The sequence below is a fragment of the Amblyraja radiata genome, unplaced genomic scaffold, assembly GCF_010909765.2.
Source record: "Amblyraja radiata isolate CabotCenter1 unplaced genomic scaffold, sAmbRad1.1.pri S43, whole genome shotgun sequence".
Taxonomy (NCBI): Eukaryota; Metazoa; Chordata; class Chondrichthyes; order Rajiformes; family Rajidae; genus Amblyraja; species Amblyraja radiata.
The window spans coordinates 3,701,822-3,719,451 of NW_022630150.1; the positions used below are offsets into that span (position 1 = coordinate 3,701,822).

A 17,630-nucleotide genomic window follows, 5' to 3' on the forward strand; every position below is an offset into this window, starting at 1 on the left:
GAAAATAGGTGCAAGAGTAGGCTATTCGGCCCTTCGAGCCTGCACCGCCATTCAATATGATCATGGCTGACCATCCAAATCAATATCCTGTACCTGCCTTCTCTCCATACACCCTGATCCCTTTAGCCACAAGGGCCACATCTAACTCCCTCTTAAATATAGCCAATGAACTGGCCTCAACTACCTTCTGTGGCAGAGAATTCCAGAGATTCACCACTCTCTGTGATAAAAATGTTTTCTTCATCTCGATCCTAAAAGATTTCCCCCTTATCCTTAAACTGTGACCCCTTGTTCTGGACTTCCCCAACATCGGGAACAATCTTCCTGCATCTAGCCTGTTCAACCCCTTAAGAATTTTGTACGTTTCTATAAGATCCCCCCTCAATCTTCTAAATTCTAGCGAGTACAAGCCGAGTCTATCCAGTCTTCATATGAAAGTCCTGCCATCCCAGGAATCAGTCTGGTGAACCTTCTCTGTACTCCCTCTATGGCAAGAATGTCTTTCCTCAGATTAGGAGACCAAAACTGTACGCAATACTCCAGGTGTGCTCACCAAGACCCTGTACAACTGCAGTGGAACCTCCCTGCTCCTTTACTCAAAATATTTCTCTCCATAGATGCTGCCTGACTCGCTTAGTTACTCCAGCCTTTTGCCTATGTTAGGTATAAAACATGCAATTCCTTCCTGCACCATTCCTTAATTGCATGAGGGACTTTGGGGGTGGGGGTGGAGGGGCATTAATATGCACTAGGTACACAAAAATGCTGGAGAAACTCAGCGGGTGCAGCAGCCTCTATGGCCGAAACCCTTCTTCAGACTGATGGGGGACGGGGAGAAGAAAGGAAAAAGGAGGAGAGGGAGCCCGAGGGCTGAGGGAGAGATAGGAAGGGGAGGAGACAGCAAGGGCTAACAAAATTGGGAGAATTCAATGTTCATGCCCCCAGGGTGCAGACTCCCCAAGCGGAATACGAGGTGCTGTTCCTCCAATTTCCGGTGGTGCTCGCTCTGGCCATGGAGGCCATGAATATGCACTATATTAGTTAGAGACACAGCATGGAAACAGGCCCTCCGGCACAGTTAGTTCATGCCAACCCAACGATCACACTAGTTCCATGTTATCCCAAGTGTGAACGGTTGAGTGAAGGTCGGTGTGGGCCCGGCGGGCTGAATGAGCCTGTTTCCCTGCTGTATCTTTCAATTAATTTCACAATGATGACGACACAATGAACTGCAGGTGCTGAATCTTGCCTGGAATACTAAGTGCTGGAGTCCCTAGATGGCGGTGGGACTGTCCTATGAGGAAAGATTGAAAAGGCTAGGCTTGTATTCGCTGGAGTTTAGAAGGATGAGGGGGAGTCTTATAGAAACTTATAAAATTATAAAACGACTGGACAAGCTAGATGTAGGAAAAATGTTCCCAATGTTGGGCGAGTCCAGAACCAGGGGCCACACACAGTCTTAGAATAAAGGGGAGGCCATTTAAGACTGAGGTGAGAAAAAACTTTTTCACCCAGAGAGTTGTGAATTTGTGGAATTCCCTGCCACAGAGGGCAGTGGAGGCCAAATCACTGGATGGATTTAAGAGAGAGTTAGATAGAGCTCTAGGGGCTAGTGTAGTCAAGGGATATGGGGAGAAGGCAGGCACGGGTTACTGATTGGGGACGATCAGCCATGATGGCAATGAATGGCGGGGTGGGAGATTGCAACCTTCATTTGGCCCACCCTGTCTCAACTAATGCAATCAACCTGGCGTGCACAATCAAATAAGATCAAATAGAACAAGTTGTCCTACAACTTTAGGCTGTGCACGCCATACGCAAGAAGAAGAAGAAGCAATGAATGGCGGTGCAGGCTCGAAGGGCAGAATGGCCTCCTCCTGCACCTATTTTCTATGTTTATGTAACTCAGCGGGTCGCAACTTAACCTCCAAACCCGCACGTATTTGGGATGTGGGAAGAGACGGAGGAAGCCCTGCAGGGTGACGGGGAAACCGTTCAAACATCCGCACTGAGACAGCACCCAAGGTCAGGATCGAACCTGGGACTCTGTTGTAGTCAGTCAGCAGCTCTACCTGCTGCGCCATTGTGCTGCCCCAGGTTCATCGCTGACATCACGCCTTGCTGGGAATTCTTATGACAGCATAAAAGGCTGGAACTGTAAAGGCTGCTCGTTAAACTGACGTTCAACAGCTTCTACTCCAACGGGACCAGCGAGCGATGTTTTAACGCTGGGTGTCGGACTGGGACGGCAATGAGGACGGTAGCTGGTGCAGTGGCAATCGCCGGCTTCTGGCTGGCTCTCCTGGGCAAGACAGAGGGCTGCATGCTCTGTGCTTTGCCGCACAAGAGAATACGGGCCAGGTTTGCCATGCTGTGCACAGCGTACAAGAGGTTGAACGAGACTGCCAACTGCACCAAGTACACTGAGGCAGACCTGGCCAAGTTTGAGATTGGTGAGGTTGTCTATTCTACATCAGAATCACGGGCACTCGGTGCATTGAGTCTGTGGAATTCATTGCCATGTTTCCACTGGTGGGAGAGTCTAGGACCAGAGGCCATGATAGCCAGCAGAATAAAAGGATGTACCTTTTGAAAGGAGATGAGGAGGAATTCCTTTAGCCAGAGGGTGGTGAATTTGTGGAATTTCGACACAGAGGCCAAGTCATTGGGTATTATTAAGGCGGAGATTGACAAATTCCTGATTTGTGAGGGTGTCAGGGGTTACGGGGAAACAGGCAGGAGAATAGGGTTGAGAGGGACACATTCAGAAACTGACATCGAATGCTGCTGGAAGGTCATCAACTCGGTGAAAGACGCTCTTTGGTCTGCCTGAGCGTTGTTCACCACCCAGCTGAGCGATATGTCTGTCGGGGAATGTTGCCGACTGGCCTGCTGCAGACTGCAGGAGAACCTACTGAGGGACGCACTGAAGCTCGGTGTAGCCAACACCAAGGCTCGGTGGGGGAGGACCACAGTCTAGGGTCCTTCCGCTGCTGGACATGGGGGGCAGGGTTTTGTGGAGACGCCCCTCAAAACAAGGGACGGGATCCCACGCCAGTGGGCCACATGAGTGGCAAGGGCGGGGGACAGAATCGTGAAATTTGAGAAATGTATATAGACTGTATTGAACAATTTGTATAGACTCCGAAAATGTTGGATGAATTTTTCGCACGGTTCATGTATTGTATATATTTATCACCTGAATAAAGTATTTTGATTTTAAGTTTCATAGCAGAGATGAGTGTTGTTCTCTTGAGAATGGGAAGGGTATGTTTACTGGAATGTAACCCTGGCATGAGGGCAGACGGTGAAAGGGTGGCGTTCATTTCTGATATGATTGTTCTACTTGCAGATGAAACGACAGTCAACATGCTCGCGGAGAAGGTTCACCGTGTTCTTCGTGTTATCGGTACTTCTCTACATTTCTAAACTTTACGAGAATTAGCTGGGTTGACTGAAGGGCCTGTCCCATTTAGGTGACTCTCTTGGCGACTGCCAGGGGCTAGTTTCAATGGAATTCACCTACGACACCTGGCGACAACAAACGACAACACCTACGTCAACCTACGACAGCAAAATTGTCGGCACTGTCGCTGAAAAAATTCAACAGGTTGAAAATTTCGCGGTAGTCGTCCAAAAAAGTCGCCTAAGTGGGACAAGCCCATAAAGATGAGCGTTTGACAGCACTGGGCCTGTAGTTATAGTTTAGCTGAAACAGGCCCACCGAATCCACACTGACCAGCGATACCCGCACATTAAGATTTCAGATTCAGATTCAGATTCAAACTTTATCATCATTGTGCAGTGTGCAAGTACAGAGACAACAAAATGCAGTTAGCATCTCACCCAGAAGTGCGAACACAGAATAATGGAACAGTAAAATATATATATGTATATTCAGTAGCAGTAGTGCAGATTTCGGGGGGGGGGGAGATCAGTCACTGGGGGAAGGAGTGTCCGGGGGGGGGTGACTGGCAATCACCAAGGTGCAGAGTTAAGTAGTGTAACAGCCACAGGGAAGAAGCTGTTCCTGAACCTGCTTAACACTACCCTACACACACACACACACACACACATACACACACATGGCACAATTTACATTTACACCAAGCCAATTAACCTACAAACCTGTAAGTGTTTGGAGTCTGGGAGGAAACCGAAGATCTCGGAGAAAGCACGCGGTCACGGGGAGAACGTGCAAACTCCGTACAGACAGCACCCGTAGTGGGGATCGACCCACTTATGAACTTATTCTACAATGAAAGTCCATTTTGTCAAAACCTCCATTTGTCTATTAATGCTGTCAAAGCTGCCACAGCCAGACATTAAAACAGTTTTTTTTCCACGAGTAGTAGCTCTACTCAATAACCAAAAATCTGGTATTTTATTTAGTTCACATGTTTAATTAATAATGTCTTATTATTAATGTTTTATGTGTCATCCCTAACTGTCACTGTATGTCGTTGTCACTTGCGGGCGGAGCACCAAGGCAAATTCCTTGTATGTGAATACTTGGCCAATAAACTTATTCATTCTTTCATTCATTCTCTCCGCAGAGTTCAACCAGACACTGAAAGATTTGCCCAAATTCTGGGACTGGCTTTATGAGAAAAAGCTTCCACAACTGACGAAGGAGTGTAAGAAACATTTCCCTATCACCGGGGCTTCTGATTGCTGCCTTTTCGATGTGCTGCCCCTATCTCCCCACATTCCCAACTTTTCTCAGATTCTACAACACAACACGCTCGGGGGGGGGGGGAACAGTCACTCAAGGCGTTCCCCAAGGCTCCTTACTCGGCCCCCTCCTCTTCATCATCTACATCCTCCCCCTTGGTCAGATACTCCGCCACTTCAACCTGGACTTCCACTGTTACGCTGATGACACCCAGATCTACCTTGGCACCACAACCCCCCCCCCCCCTCTCCCATATCAACTCCTGTTTGTCAGCTATAAAAACCTGGATGCAACATAATTTCCTCAAACTCAACAGCGATAAGACAGAATTCCTCCTCATAGGCTCCAAAGCCACATTCAGCAAAATCAATAACCCCACTCTCACCATCGACGGCACCACTGTCTCCCCATCTCCCCAGGCCCGCAACCTTGGCGTGATCTTTGATTCCACCCTCTCCCTTGAGCCTCACATCCGCCATGTCATTAAAACCTCCTTCTTTCATCTCCGCAACATCGCCAAACTCAGACCCTCTCTCACACCGCCCGCTGCTGAAAGACTCATCCATGCCTTCATCTCCTCCCGACTGGACTATTGCAACTCACTTCTCCTTGGCATCAGCTCCACCTACATCAACCGACTCCAACTGGTCCTGAACGCAGCCGCCCGACTCATCACCCATACCAAATCCTGGCATCACATCACTCCAGTCCTCAAACAACTTCATTGGCTTCCCATCTCCCACCGGATCACCTACAAAATCCTGATCCTCACCTACAAAGCCCTCCACCATCTGGCCCCCCCATATCTCATTGACCCCCTCTCCCCCTACCAACCCTCATGGTCCCTCAGATCCACATCAGCCGGTCTCCTCTCCATCCACAAATCCAACCTCCGCAGTTTTGGGGACAGAGCCTTCTCCAGGGCAGCTCCCAGGCTCTGGAACTCCCTCCCCCAACTGATCCGCAATTCCGTGTCCCTCACCATCTTCCAGTCCCGCCTCAAGACCCATCTCTTCACCTCTGCCTATCCTTAGCCCCACGTCCCCGTCCCTTTTCATCTGTGCATTAATTGCCTCATACTGTGTTTTGTATTGAATTCTGTCTTTACTTTGTGTACTAGTCATGTCTCTACTATTTATTTCATTCCCCTTACATGTTTTTCCTCTACCTGCTCAATTTTTGTAAGGTGTCCTTGAGACTCTTGAAAGGCGCCCATAAATAAAATGTATTATTAAGAGGGTCAATTTGCTGGAAATATTTATTACAAAGAACATATGTGACGCTTCCCTTCCTGAAGTTGACTGCTGGCCTCAACAATGCAGGGCTGACACACACTGGCAGTGTAGAATGCAGTAGAACCATGTTGGAAGAACGCTGGTGAACCTCCATGTGGAAGGGCTGGGTTGGCTACTAGAGGACAATGATTGGGGGAGGGGAGGAGGAGGTGACAGAGCCAGATATTACAGCCAAAGACCCTATAGCGGAGCAAAATAGACCATTCCTTCTAAATGCAATGGGCTGACGTGTAGTACGCAACGGAGCGGAACGTGGGCCTTTTTTTCATCCATTTTAGTAACCCGACCCGACCAGACTCTCAGTGTAATCAACGTTGCGGGGGAACAGTTTGTGTTAATAAATTATAATTCTGAAGATTTTTCCCAAATAGGTTTTATTTTTACGAGGATTTTTCCGTAATCGACTTCCGTCTCCACACTAGTATCCTACGGGATCTTTGGTGCGGAGACGGAAGCCGGTTACGGAAATGGGGCCGAAAATCACCCCTGAATCTGCCCATGACCGTACTACGTCTTTTTCGCCGAGTGGACTATCTTGCTCCGCTGTAGGATCTTTGATTACGGCCTCTCTGAAAGTAAGCACGCAGGTACAGCAGGAAGTGAAGAAAGCAATTGGCACGCTGTCCTTCATAGCGAGAGGATTTGGGTATAGGAGCAAGGAGGTCCTCCTGCAGTTGTACAGAGCCCTGGTGAGACCACACCTGGAGTATTGTGTGCAGTTTTGGTCTCCTAATTTGGGGGAAGGACATCGGTGCAGATAACCCCACATGCATCCACATTATACTGCATCTGCCCACTCACCCAACCTATCCAGCCACAAAGCATCCTCCTCTCAGCCACCCAGCTTTGTGTCATCCGCAAACATGGAGATATGTCACATTTAATTCCCTCGTCTAAATCGTTTGTAATTAACCGAGCCTTGCTGCACCTCACTAGTCGCTCGTAATGTTCTTGTGAAGTCCTTGGTGATGTTTCATAATCGCAATAACAATTTTGTTGTTTTTCTTTCTGCAGCTATGTGTGCCCCCAAATGCAGTGAGTACCACCTACTGGTTTCTTAATATCCCCAGGCTATGATGAGGAATGCCCCTGTCCCACTTAGGAAACCTGAACGGAAACCTCTGGAGACTTTGCGCCCCACCCAAGGTTTCCGTGCGGTTCCCGGAGGTTTTTGTCAGTCTCCCTACCTGCTTCCACTACCTGCAACCTCCGGCAACCACAACTGCACGGAAACCTTGGGTGGGGCGCAAAGTCTCCAGAGGTTTCCTAAGTGGGACAGGGGCAGAAGGGTGTACAGCAAGATATATTTAAGAAAGAGCTGCAGATGCTGGAGAAATCGAAGGTAGACAAAAATGCTGGGGAAACTCAGCAGGTGAGGCAGCATCTATGGAGCGAAGGAATAGGCAACGTTTCGGGACGAGACCCTTCTTCAGTCTGGTGAAGAAATAGGTGACGTTTCGGGTCAAGACCCTTCTTCAGTTTGATGAAGGAATAGATGACGTTTCGGGTCGAGACCCAAAGGGTCTCGACCCGAAACGTCACCTATTCCTTCGCTCCATAGATGCTGCCTCACCTGCAGAGTTTCTCCAGCATTTTTATCTACAGCCGGATATAGATCAGTTACAGAAATGACTTTAGAGATACAGTGTGGAAAAAGGACCTTCGGCCCATCGAGTCCATGCAGACCAGTGATCACCCCATGCATCAGCACCACCCTACACACCAGGGACAATTTACAGAAGCCAATTAACCTGCAAACCTGTACATCTTATCGAGCGTGGGAGGAAACCAGAGCGCCTGGAGAAAACCCACACGGTCACAGGTAGAACGTACAAAGTCCGGGTCATTGGCGCTGTGACCTGTGAACAGTCTTGAGCACGATGTGCGGGCTTTGAAGATGATCCCGGGTTAACATACGATGAGCATTTGGCGGCTATGGGCATCATCTACACACTGGAGTTTAGAAGGATGAGGGGGGGGGACCTAATTGAAACATCGATTAGAAACATAGAAAATAGGTGCAGGAGGAGGCCATTCGGCCCTTCGAGCCAGCACCGTCATTCATTGTGATCATGGCTGATCGTCCCCAATCAATAACCCGTGCCTGCCTTCTCCCCATATCCCTTGACTCCACTAATAGAGAAATAGTGAAAGGCTTGGATAGAGTGGACGTGGAGAGGATGTTTCCACTAGTGGGAGAGTCTAGGATCAGAGGTCACAGCCTCAGAATTAAAGGACATACTGTACCTTTAGAAAGTTGATGAGGAATTTCTTTAGCCAGAGGGTGGTGAATCTGGAAGCTATTTGGGTATTTTTAAAGTGGGGTTTGACAGGTTTTTGATTAGAAAAGGTGTCAAAGGTTATTGGGAAAAGGCTGGAGAATGGGGTGACAATAGGTGCAGGAGTAGGCCGTTCGGCCCCTCGATCCAGCACCGCCATTCAATGTGATCATGGCTGATCACCCCCAATCAGTACCCCGTTCCTGCCTTCTCCCCATATCCCCTGACTCCGCTATCTTTAAGAGCCCTATCTATCTCTCTTGAAAGCATCCAGAGAACCTGCCTCCACCAGAGAATTCCACAGACAGGAGTGGGAAAGGGAGGTCCGACATGATTAAATGGCGGAGTAGACTCGATGGGCCCAAGGGCCTAATTCTGCTCCTCACGTGAACGCACGACCTGGTTCACCTTGTGTTCTGTCCCTCCAGGAACGTCCACCAAGGTCATTAACTGCAAGCTGTGTCGAGAGGTGAAGGTCAACTGCTGGACGATGAAGACTTGCTGGCCGAGTGAGTGAGTCTGTGCAGTGCAGGCTCGAAGGGCCAAATGGCCTACTCCTGCACCTATTGTCTATTGGCTCTCTGAAGTCTAAAGGTGCAAGGCACTATATCTCAAATTCGGGAGGGGATGGGTGCTGGGCAGTGAGACGTTAACCTAAAGGGTCCAACTTTATAAATTATAGGGTAGGCACAAAGAGTTTAGTTTAGACATTCTGCATGAAAACAGGCCCAGCGCCCCAACAAGCCCGTACCAGCCGGCAGTCACCCCTTATATTAGTTCTATTCTAGGGACAATTAACAGAAGCCAATTAACTTACAAAACTGGAGTAACTCAGCGGGTCTGTCTGCATCCCTGGAGAACACGGATAGGCAATGCTTCTGGTGGGGATCCTTCTTCAGACATTGCGGTGGGTAGGGGAAAGAAAGAAGGGCCGAATGGCCTACTCCTGCACCTATTGTCTATTGTCTAACAGAGAGTTAAGACAAAACATTATAAAAGGCAGAAACAAGGAACTGCAGACACTGGTTAATATGCGAAAGGGCACAAAGTACTAAAAGGCCTGTCCCACTTACGCGACTTTTTCGGCGACTGCCAGCACCAGTCATAGATTGTTACAGGTCGGTGAAAATGTTCAACATGTTGAAAATCCAGCGGCGACCAGAACAAGGTACGACTCTTTGGGCGATGACTCACGGCCATGCAGGCTCCAGCCCGCGACATGTTGCCTGTACGGTCGTGAGTAGTCACCTCAGTCGCCCAAAGAGTCGTAGCGTCTTTCTGGTCGCCGCTGGTTTTTCAACGTGTTGAAAATTTCCGGCAACCTGCAACGACCTATGACGGGTGCCGGCAGTCGCCGAATAAGTCGCGTAAGTGGGACAGGGCCGTGAGTAACTCAGCAGGTCAGGACTGAACCCAAGTCGATGGGGCAGTGAGGAGACGGCTCTACCAGTTGCACCACTCGTTCAGGGGATGGAATTGGTGTTGGGACAGCTCCGATCTTTCCCTTCACCTCGTCTCTGGGCTAATCATTTACGTTTCCCCAACAGAGATGCTTGATCTGCAAGAATCCGTCTTCCTGATCCTCGGTCTGTCGGCTGGTTCCATCTTGATCGGTTTTGTGACACTAATCTTCGAGTAAGTTGAAGGAAGGTTACACACGCGTGGCGTTAAGGAATGTTACGCAGCCTCCCAACAGCCTGCACTGAAGGGATTCGCCACAAAGTTGTCTGGGCTGGTCCAAGCCATTCATAGTGAAACATCTTCCCCAAGATTATTAAGGGTTTGGACACGCTAGAGGCAGGAAACATGTTCCCGATGTTGGGGGAGTCCAGAACCAGGGGCCACATACACACAGTTTAAGAATAAGGGGTAAGCCATTTAGAACGGAGACGAGGAAACACTTTTTCTCACAGAGAGTTGTGAGTCTGTGGAATTCTCTGCCTCGGAGGCCGGTTCTCTGGATACTTTCAAGAGAGAGCTAGATAGGGCTCTTAAAGATAGCGGAGTCAGGGGATATGGGGAGAAGGCAGGAACGGGGTACTGATTGGGGATGATCGGCCATGATCACATTGAATGGCGGTGCTGGCTCGAAGTCAAGTCAAGTCACATTTATTTATATGGCACATTTAAAAAACAACTCTCGTTGGCCGAAGTGCTTTACATTTGTTATAAGAATAGTATAAACAAACAAACTACATACATATAGCCCTCTGCTATATGAGTCTGAAGAAGGGTTTCGGCCCGAAACGCTGCCTATTTCCTTCGCTCCATAGATGCTGCTGCACCCGCTGAGTTTCTCCAGCATTTTGTGTACCTTCGATCTTCCAGCATCTGCAGTTCCTTCTTGAATACATATAGCCCTCGTTCAGTGGATGTCAGGAAAGGCTTGGGAGTATAGATAAGTTTTTAGTCTTGACTTAAAGGAGTCGATGGACCGAATGGCCTACTCCTGCACCTATTGTCTATTGTCTATTGTAACATGACCTCCCAACTTGGAAATGCTAGAAGAGGAATTTTTTTTTCTCCAGATCAGGAAAAATCCCTACAAGTCTTTCTCTCTCTTTCATTGACCAGTGATCAATAACTCTGCCTCTCGGCACTGGGACTGTTGACTTGCGCGGAACCTCGTACCGCACCCACCATCTCACTTTACATTTTCTGGGCCTTATTTGCTCTTTAATCATCTTCATATTTTTATTAAAATTACCCCCGACAGATCGCGCAACTTACAGGCAAAGACAGAGAAAGGAGTTAAATAGAGGGTTGGTTTATTCGCTGGAAGTCCACGTGCGGTAGAATCGAATGGCCTTGTTAATAGAACCTAGTTATGATGTGTTGGTTCACATTCATCAACATTCCCCATTATTAAATCCGATCAGACTTGACCAAAGTCGGTCACATCAGCCACAGGACATGAGTATGATGTAACTGTGTGGATGTACAGTGCAAAAGTGTACACATTTGCTCTTGATTGAAGCTATGCTTCATTTTGTTTAATTTAAGGCTCAATAAATTTGCAAAATTTTACTGCCAGATTTTATTTGAATGAATGAAATATTTACAGCAAGAAAACCGGCCCTTCGGCCCATCGAGTCCATGCCGGCCATCGATCGACCTGCTCGCACTATTTCTATGTGGAGTAAAAACGGCCCGAAACGTTGCCTATTTCCTTCGCTCCATAGATGCTGCTGCGCCCGCTGAGTTTCTCCAGCATTTTTGTCTACCCACACTATTTCAATGTTATCCCACCAGGGACCAATTTACAGAGGGCCGATTAACCTATAAAACCTGCACGCCTTTGGGATGTGGGGGAAAAAACCGGAGCACCTGGAGAAAACCCACGTGGTCACAGGGAGTACGTGCAAACTCCACACAAACAGCACCCGAGGGCTGGATCGAACCTGGGTCTCTTGTGCTGTGAGGCAGTAGCTCTCCCACTGTGCTGCCCTTACTGGGGTACAGGGACTATTTAGAGGGGACTGACTGGGGAGTTGGTTTTGTAGTTAAGGCAAGAAGGGTTGGAGTCAACAATATTTAATTATCATTTGCCCAGGGAACAGAACATTCTTACTCTTTACACCTTTACAGAATTAAGGACTAGAGTTAGGAATTAAGGACTAATGCCCCTGTCCCACTTAGGAAACCTGAACGGAAACGTCTGTAGACTTTGCGCCCCACCCAAGGTTTCCGTGCGGTTCCCGGAGGTTTTTGTCAGTCTCCCTACCTGCTTCCACTACCTGCAACCTCCGGCAACCACCTGCAACCTCTGGGAACCGCACGGGAACCTTGGGTGGGGCGCAAAGTCTCCAGAGGTTTCCGTTCAGGTTTCCTAAGTGGGACAGGGGCATTAGGCTTGTATTCACTGGAGTTTAGAAGGATGAGGGGGCATCTTATAGAAACATATACAATTATAAAAGGACTGGACAAGCTAGATGCAGGAAAAATGTTCCCAATGTTGGGCGAGTCCAGAACCAGGGGCCACACACACAGTCTTAGAATAAAGGGGAGGCCATTTAAGACTGAGGTGAGAAAAAACTTTTTCCACCCAGAGAGTTGTGAATTTGTGGAATTCCCCGCCACAGAGGGCAGTGGAGGCCAAGTCACTGGATGGATTAAATGAGATAGAACTCTAGGGGGCTAGTGGAGTCAAGGGATATGGGGAGAAGGCAGGCACGGGTTATTGATTGGGGACGATCAGCCATGATCACAATGAATGGCGGTGCTGGCTCGAAGGGACTGCACCTGTTTTCTATGTTTCTAGTTAGAAATAGGGGGTTTAAATATATATAAAGAAAGAGGGCATTTTATGTGTGATTCTTACAATGCAGTGAACCATTGTTGCCACAAGATGTCGACACTGAGCACTACATATACTGGTTTACAAAGACACAGTTCTAGAGTAACTCAGCAGGTCAGGCAGCATCTCTGGAGGAAGAGAAACATCTCCTACTCATGTCCCCCAGAGATGTTGCCGGACCTACCACAAGATAGGTGGTACAGTGGGCAGAGCCCCTGCCTCACAGCGTCAGGGACCCGGGTTAAATCCTGACATCGGGCACTGTCTGTGTGGAGTTCGCCCGTTACTATCTAAATCGCGTCAAGTTGGGAAAAGGGGAAGTACAACGGGATCTGTGGGTCCTTGTACATCAGTCTATGAAAGTAAGCATGCAGGTACAGCAGTCAGTGAAAAAAGCGAATGGCATGTTGGCCTTTATAACAAGAGGAATCGAGTATAGGAGCAAAGAGGTCCTTCTGCAGTTGTACAGGGCCCTAGTGAGACCACACCTGGAGTTTTGTGTGCAGTTTTGGTCCCCTAATTTGAGGAAGGACATTCTTGCTATTGAGGGAGTGCAACGTAGGTTTACAAGGTTAATTCCCGGGATGGCGGGACTGTCATACGCTGAGAGAATGGAGCAGCTGGGCTTGTACACTCTGGAGTTTAGAAGGACGAGAGGTGATCTCATTGAAACATATAAGATTGTTAAGGGCTTGGGCACACTAGAGGCAGGAGACATGTTCCCGATGTTGGGGGAGTCCAGAACCAGGGGCCACAGTTTAAGGATAAGGAGTAAACCATTTAGAACGGAGACGAGGAAACACTTTTTCTTACAGAGAGTGGTGAGTCTGAAATTCTCTGCCGCAGAGGGCGGTGAAGGCCGGTTCTCTGGATGCTTTCAAGAGAGAGCTAGATAGAGCTCTTAAGAATAGCGGAGTCAGGGGATATGGGGAGAAGGCAGGAACAGGGTACTGATTGGGGATGATCAGCCATGATCACATTGTATGGCGGTGCTGGCTCGAAGGGCCAAATGGCCTCTAACTCCTGCACCTATTGTGTATTGTTCTCCCTGTGACCGTGTGGGTTTCCTCTGGGAGCTCCGGTTCCCCCCTACAACTGCAAATTGCCCCGAATGTGTAGGGAGTGTATGTGAATGTGGCATAACATGGTTTAGTTTAGAGAAACAGTGTGGAAACGATGACCAACCAACAACCAACATCCATTCACACCAGTTCAACGTTATCCTTCACATCCAACATAAGAGGGGCAATTTACAGTGGACAATCGGCCGACGAACCTACATGTCTTTGGAGTGTGGGAGGAAACCGGAGCACCCGGAAGAGACTGTGTTTCCGCCTGTACATACAAAATAGGTACAGGAGTAGAGGCCATTCGGCCCTTCGAGCCTGCACCACCATTCAATATGATCATGGCTGATCATCCAACTCAATATCCTGTACCTGCCTTCTCTCCATACCCCCTGATCCCTTTAGCCACAAGGGCCGCATCTAACTCCCTCTTAAATATAGCCAATGAACTGGCCTCAACTACATTCTGTGGCAGAGAGTTCCAGAGATTCACCACTCTCTGTGTGAAAAATGTTTTTCCCATCTCGGTCCTAAAGGATTTCCCCTTTATCCTTAAACTGTGTGGCCCCTTGTTCTGGACTTCCCCAACATCGGGAACAGTCTTCCTGCATCTAGCCTGTCCAACCCCTTAAGAATGGTGTAAGTTTCTATAAGATCCCCCCTCAATCCCCCCCCATCTCTGCTCAGGACAGGAAGGCTCTGCAGAGAGTGGTGCGTTCGGCCGAATGCACTATGGGAGCTACACTCGCCCCCCCCCTGCAGGACCTATACACCAGGAGGTGCAGATCCAGAGCCAGCAACATTATGGGGGACCCCTTCCACCCCAGCAACGGACTGTTCCAGCTGCTACGGTCAGGCAAACGCCTCCACTGTCAAAACAGAGAGGATGAGACGGAGTTTCTTCCCACAGGCCGTCAGGACTGTAAACTCTTATCTCACCAGGGACTAATTTACTGTTGTGTTGTGTCTTTTGTAAAAAAATATTTTCTAACATGTTCTGTTCTGTTCTGCAGTTTTTGCACAATCCGCAGGCATTGCCACTTTCATTTGACTGCACATCTTGTACGTGTGTATGTGACAAATAACGTTGACTTGACTGGACATCCTCGTAAACCTTCCCTGAATCCCTTTCCCAGCTTGACAAAATCACTCCTATAACATAGATCTCCCTGTGCCACACACATTGTCTGTCGCATTCCCTGCACTACAGCAGTGACTGTACTGCACAGCTGCACGCTGCCGTGCATGTAGTTTGTTTTCTCTCCCTCTTTCTCTCTGAGAGAGAATTGCCGCGCGACACTTAATGTTCATTTCCGCCCCCACACCGTCGATAGGCTCGCAGACCGACAGCTCCATTGCTAACGCACGGGGACCTTTTAAATCCACCGTTCTGTGTTTCCCCCCTCGGGGAGAGAAATGTGCAACGAGATAGACAATAGACAATAGGTGCAGGAGTAGAGGCCATTCGGCCCTTCGAGCCTGCACCGCCATTCAATGTGATCATGGCTGATCATCCCCAATCAGTACCCCGTTCCTGCCTTCTCCCCATATCCCCTGACTCCGCTATCTTTAAGAGCCCTATCTAGCTCTCTCTTGAAAGCATCCAGAGAACCGGCCTCCACCGCCCTCTGAGGCAGAGAATTCCACAGACTCACAACTCTCTGTGAAAAAAAGTGTTTCCTCGTCTCTGTTCTAAATGGCTTACTCCTTATTCTTAAACTGTGTGTGTGTGTGTGTGGCACTTGGTTCTGGACTCCCCCAACATCGGGAACATGTTTCCTACCTCTAGCGTGGCCTCAACTACCTTCTGTGGCAGAGAATTCCACAGATTCACCACTCTCTGTGTGAAAAATGTTTTCCTCATCTCGGCCCTAAAAGATTTCCCCCTTATCCTTAAACTGTGTGTGTGGCCCCTTGTTCTGGACTTCCCCAACATCGGGAACAATCTTCCTGCATCTAGCCTGTCCAACCCCTTAAGAATTTTGTAAGTAATGGAGTGTGGGAGGTTGCAGCCAGTGGTGTAGTCTAGTTTTTTGTAGTGGGTATACTGTGATGATTCCCTCCTAGCCTCTTCCACACCCGTCCTATAAACACCGCCACACTCACTGTCACATACAGTAGCCTACAACCACCATAAGTAATTGAGATTATTCAACACTCGATATTGTCATCAGTTTCTTGGACAATAAACAGTCAAATTAAAATCACCATTAGCCACTAGCATCAAATAAACTATAAAGCATCAATAAATAAATAACTGTTGGCTATATAAACACTGTACTACTGTATATGTAACCGGCCTGGCCTCAGTACTAATGTGCTAAGGAGACGACGGGATACTTGAGTCTTTTACACAGGACATTTATTGCTGCTGCTGCTGCTGCTGCATGCTCTGTTTAGAGTTTTGAGACAAGAAAAAACAGAGTTAGTCATTTGTCAGAAACAATTACAACTCAATAAAATAAAATACCCTATATAAGAAACAATAAATGCGAAAATACAAAATAAAAACATGTTCTTTAGAATTATGTTTCCCATACAAAAATACTCAAATAGTAAATTAAAATAAATAAAACATATCAGCAACTGTTCTAAGACGTCTCACACTCATACTTAATACAGCAATCACACAGCATCACAAAATACACGTTTTCAATCACAGTAAGTCCGCTATAGGATCTTTGGTAAGTCCTATGCAAATAACATCTGTTCAGTGTTTAACAGAGAAGAAAAACAGTACATCCGCAAACACGACCAGCGGAGGGCGCATGACCCATGCAAAATAAAACAAAGTCAGGTCTAGGTCACAGGCACGGGCCATGGACGGAAGCCTCTATGGCTATTATAATGCTGCGTTCCATTGTACTCGGAACTCGGGACTTTCCGACTTCCGACAAGGAAAAGTGCGACTCTGACAGAGACACAGCGCACAGGTTGAATTTATGAATGAAAGTATGACAGTTCTGTGACAGAACTGTCATACCTTCATTCATAAAATAAACAGAACTTCTGTCACTATCGAAGTTGATACGTGTCATTGCGCATTTCTAAGTGGGCATACGGAAATGCTGGAGCTTTCTTAGTGGGTATACGGCGTATCACGTAGACTACACCTCTGGTTGCAGCCCCTGTTCGACTATCTGTAGGGGCTGCTCCTCAAGTATTGGCTACGTTTTAGCCCCCACGCTCCCAATATTCGGGGGGGGGGGGGGGGCCTCCCTGTCGGTCTGCTCCTGGGCCTGGTCAAGATGGCCGCTCGTGGGCCTAGGCATTGGGCTCAGCTACCTGCCCCTTTTCCCGGGCTGACATCCGTGTCCCTGGAGAGGGAACACACACACACACACACGCGGTGTGCACGGGGACTGTTTGAGTGTATTGTTGATAAAGTCGGCCAACTAATTAATTTGTAAAACTCAGTGCCGCGACTGACTGCCCAGTGTTCGGTTAGTTTTTGTTTTGCACTGGGCTTCATCCACCGGGTGGATGAGGTGGGTCGGACAGAGCTCAGGATTGATGGTGGGGAGGGGGGTTAAACCTAAAGCCTAAAACCTCTGGGATGGAGGTGCTTGAGAGGCGTATGAGGCACAAGGTGCAGGTCATCCTGAAAAACCCCGGGCATCCCCTCCATATAATTCTGGAGAGTCAAAAGAGCACTCGGAACAACAACCGGCTCCTCTCCCTGCCCTGTAGAACGGAGCGGTTCAGGAGATCCTTCACCCCTGCAGCCATTAGATTTTATAATTCGGACCGCTAGGCTGTAGGGGGATGCATTTTGCAATTATTAATTTTTAACTGTTAATTATTGGTCTTTTTAAGTATTTATTGCTCTCAGGTAGTGTCCACATTGTATTCTATGTATTTTCTGTCTGCGTTCATTTTGAATCTGTGGGTTTGTTGGTTGGGAGCTTCTGGACATCTGAATTTCCCTGAGGGGATCAATAAAGTATTTATTATTATTATTATTATTATTAAAGCCTTCTCTGCCACAGAAGGTAGTTGAGGTCAGTTCATTGGCGA

At 48.1% G+C, this 17,630-nt stretch overlaps 1 protein-coding gene across 2 annotated transcripts; it reads left to right on the top strand.

The window, feature by feature from the left end:
- The first annotated feature begins 1,888 nt into the window (after positions 1 to 1,888).
- tmem95 (transmembrane protein 95) lies at positions 1,889 to 11,282 on the top strand. Of its 2 annotated transcripts, none has more exons than XM_033016312.1 (7): positions 1,889 to 2,453; positions 3,353 to 3,409; positions 4,557 to 4,637; positions 6,985 to 7,005; positions 8,678 to 8,758; positions 9,797 to 9,884; positions 10,966 to 11,282. In XM_033016312.1, the coding sequence occupies exons 1-7, from the start codon at positions 2,252 to 2,254 to the stop codon at positions 11,006 to 11,008; spliced, it is 573 nt and encodes a 190-aa protein (XP_032872203.1). In that variant the 5' UTR covers positions 1,889 to 2,251; the 3' UTR covers positions 11,009 to 11,282. The 2 variants fall into 2 exon arrangements, with proteins under 2 accessions (XP_032872203.1, XP_032872202.1); XM_033016311.1 differs by lacking the exon at positions 10,966 to 11,282 and adding an exon at positions 10,778 to 10,948.
- The last annotated feature ends 6,348 nt before the right edge of the window (positions 11,283 to 17,630 follow it).

Coding starts and splice junctions, on each gene's coding strand:
- tmem95 (XM_033016311.1), top strand. CDS start 2,252: ATGAGGACGGTAGCTGGTGCAGTGGCAATCGCCGGCTTCTGGCTGGCT. Junction 2,454..3,352: donor CCTGGCCAAGTTTGAGATTG/GTGAGGTTGTCT, acceptor TTCTACTTGCAG/ATGAAACGACAGTCAACATG. Junction 7,006..8,677: donor TATGTGTGCCCCCAAATGCA/GTGAGTACCACC, acceptor CTGTCCCTCCAG/GAACGTCCACCAAGGTCATT.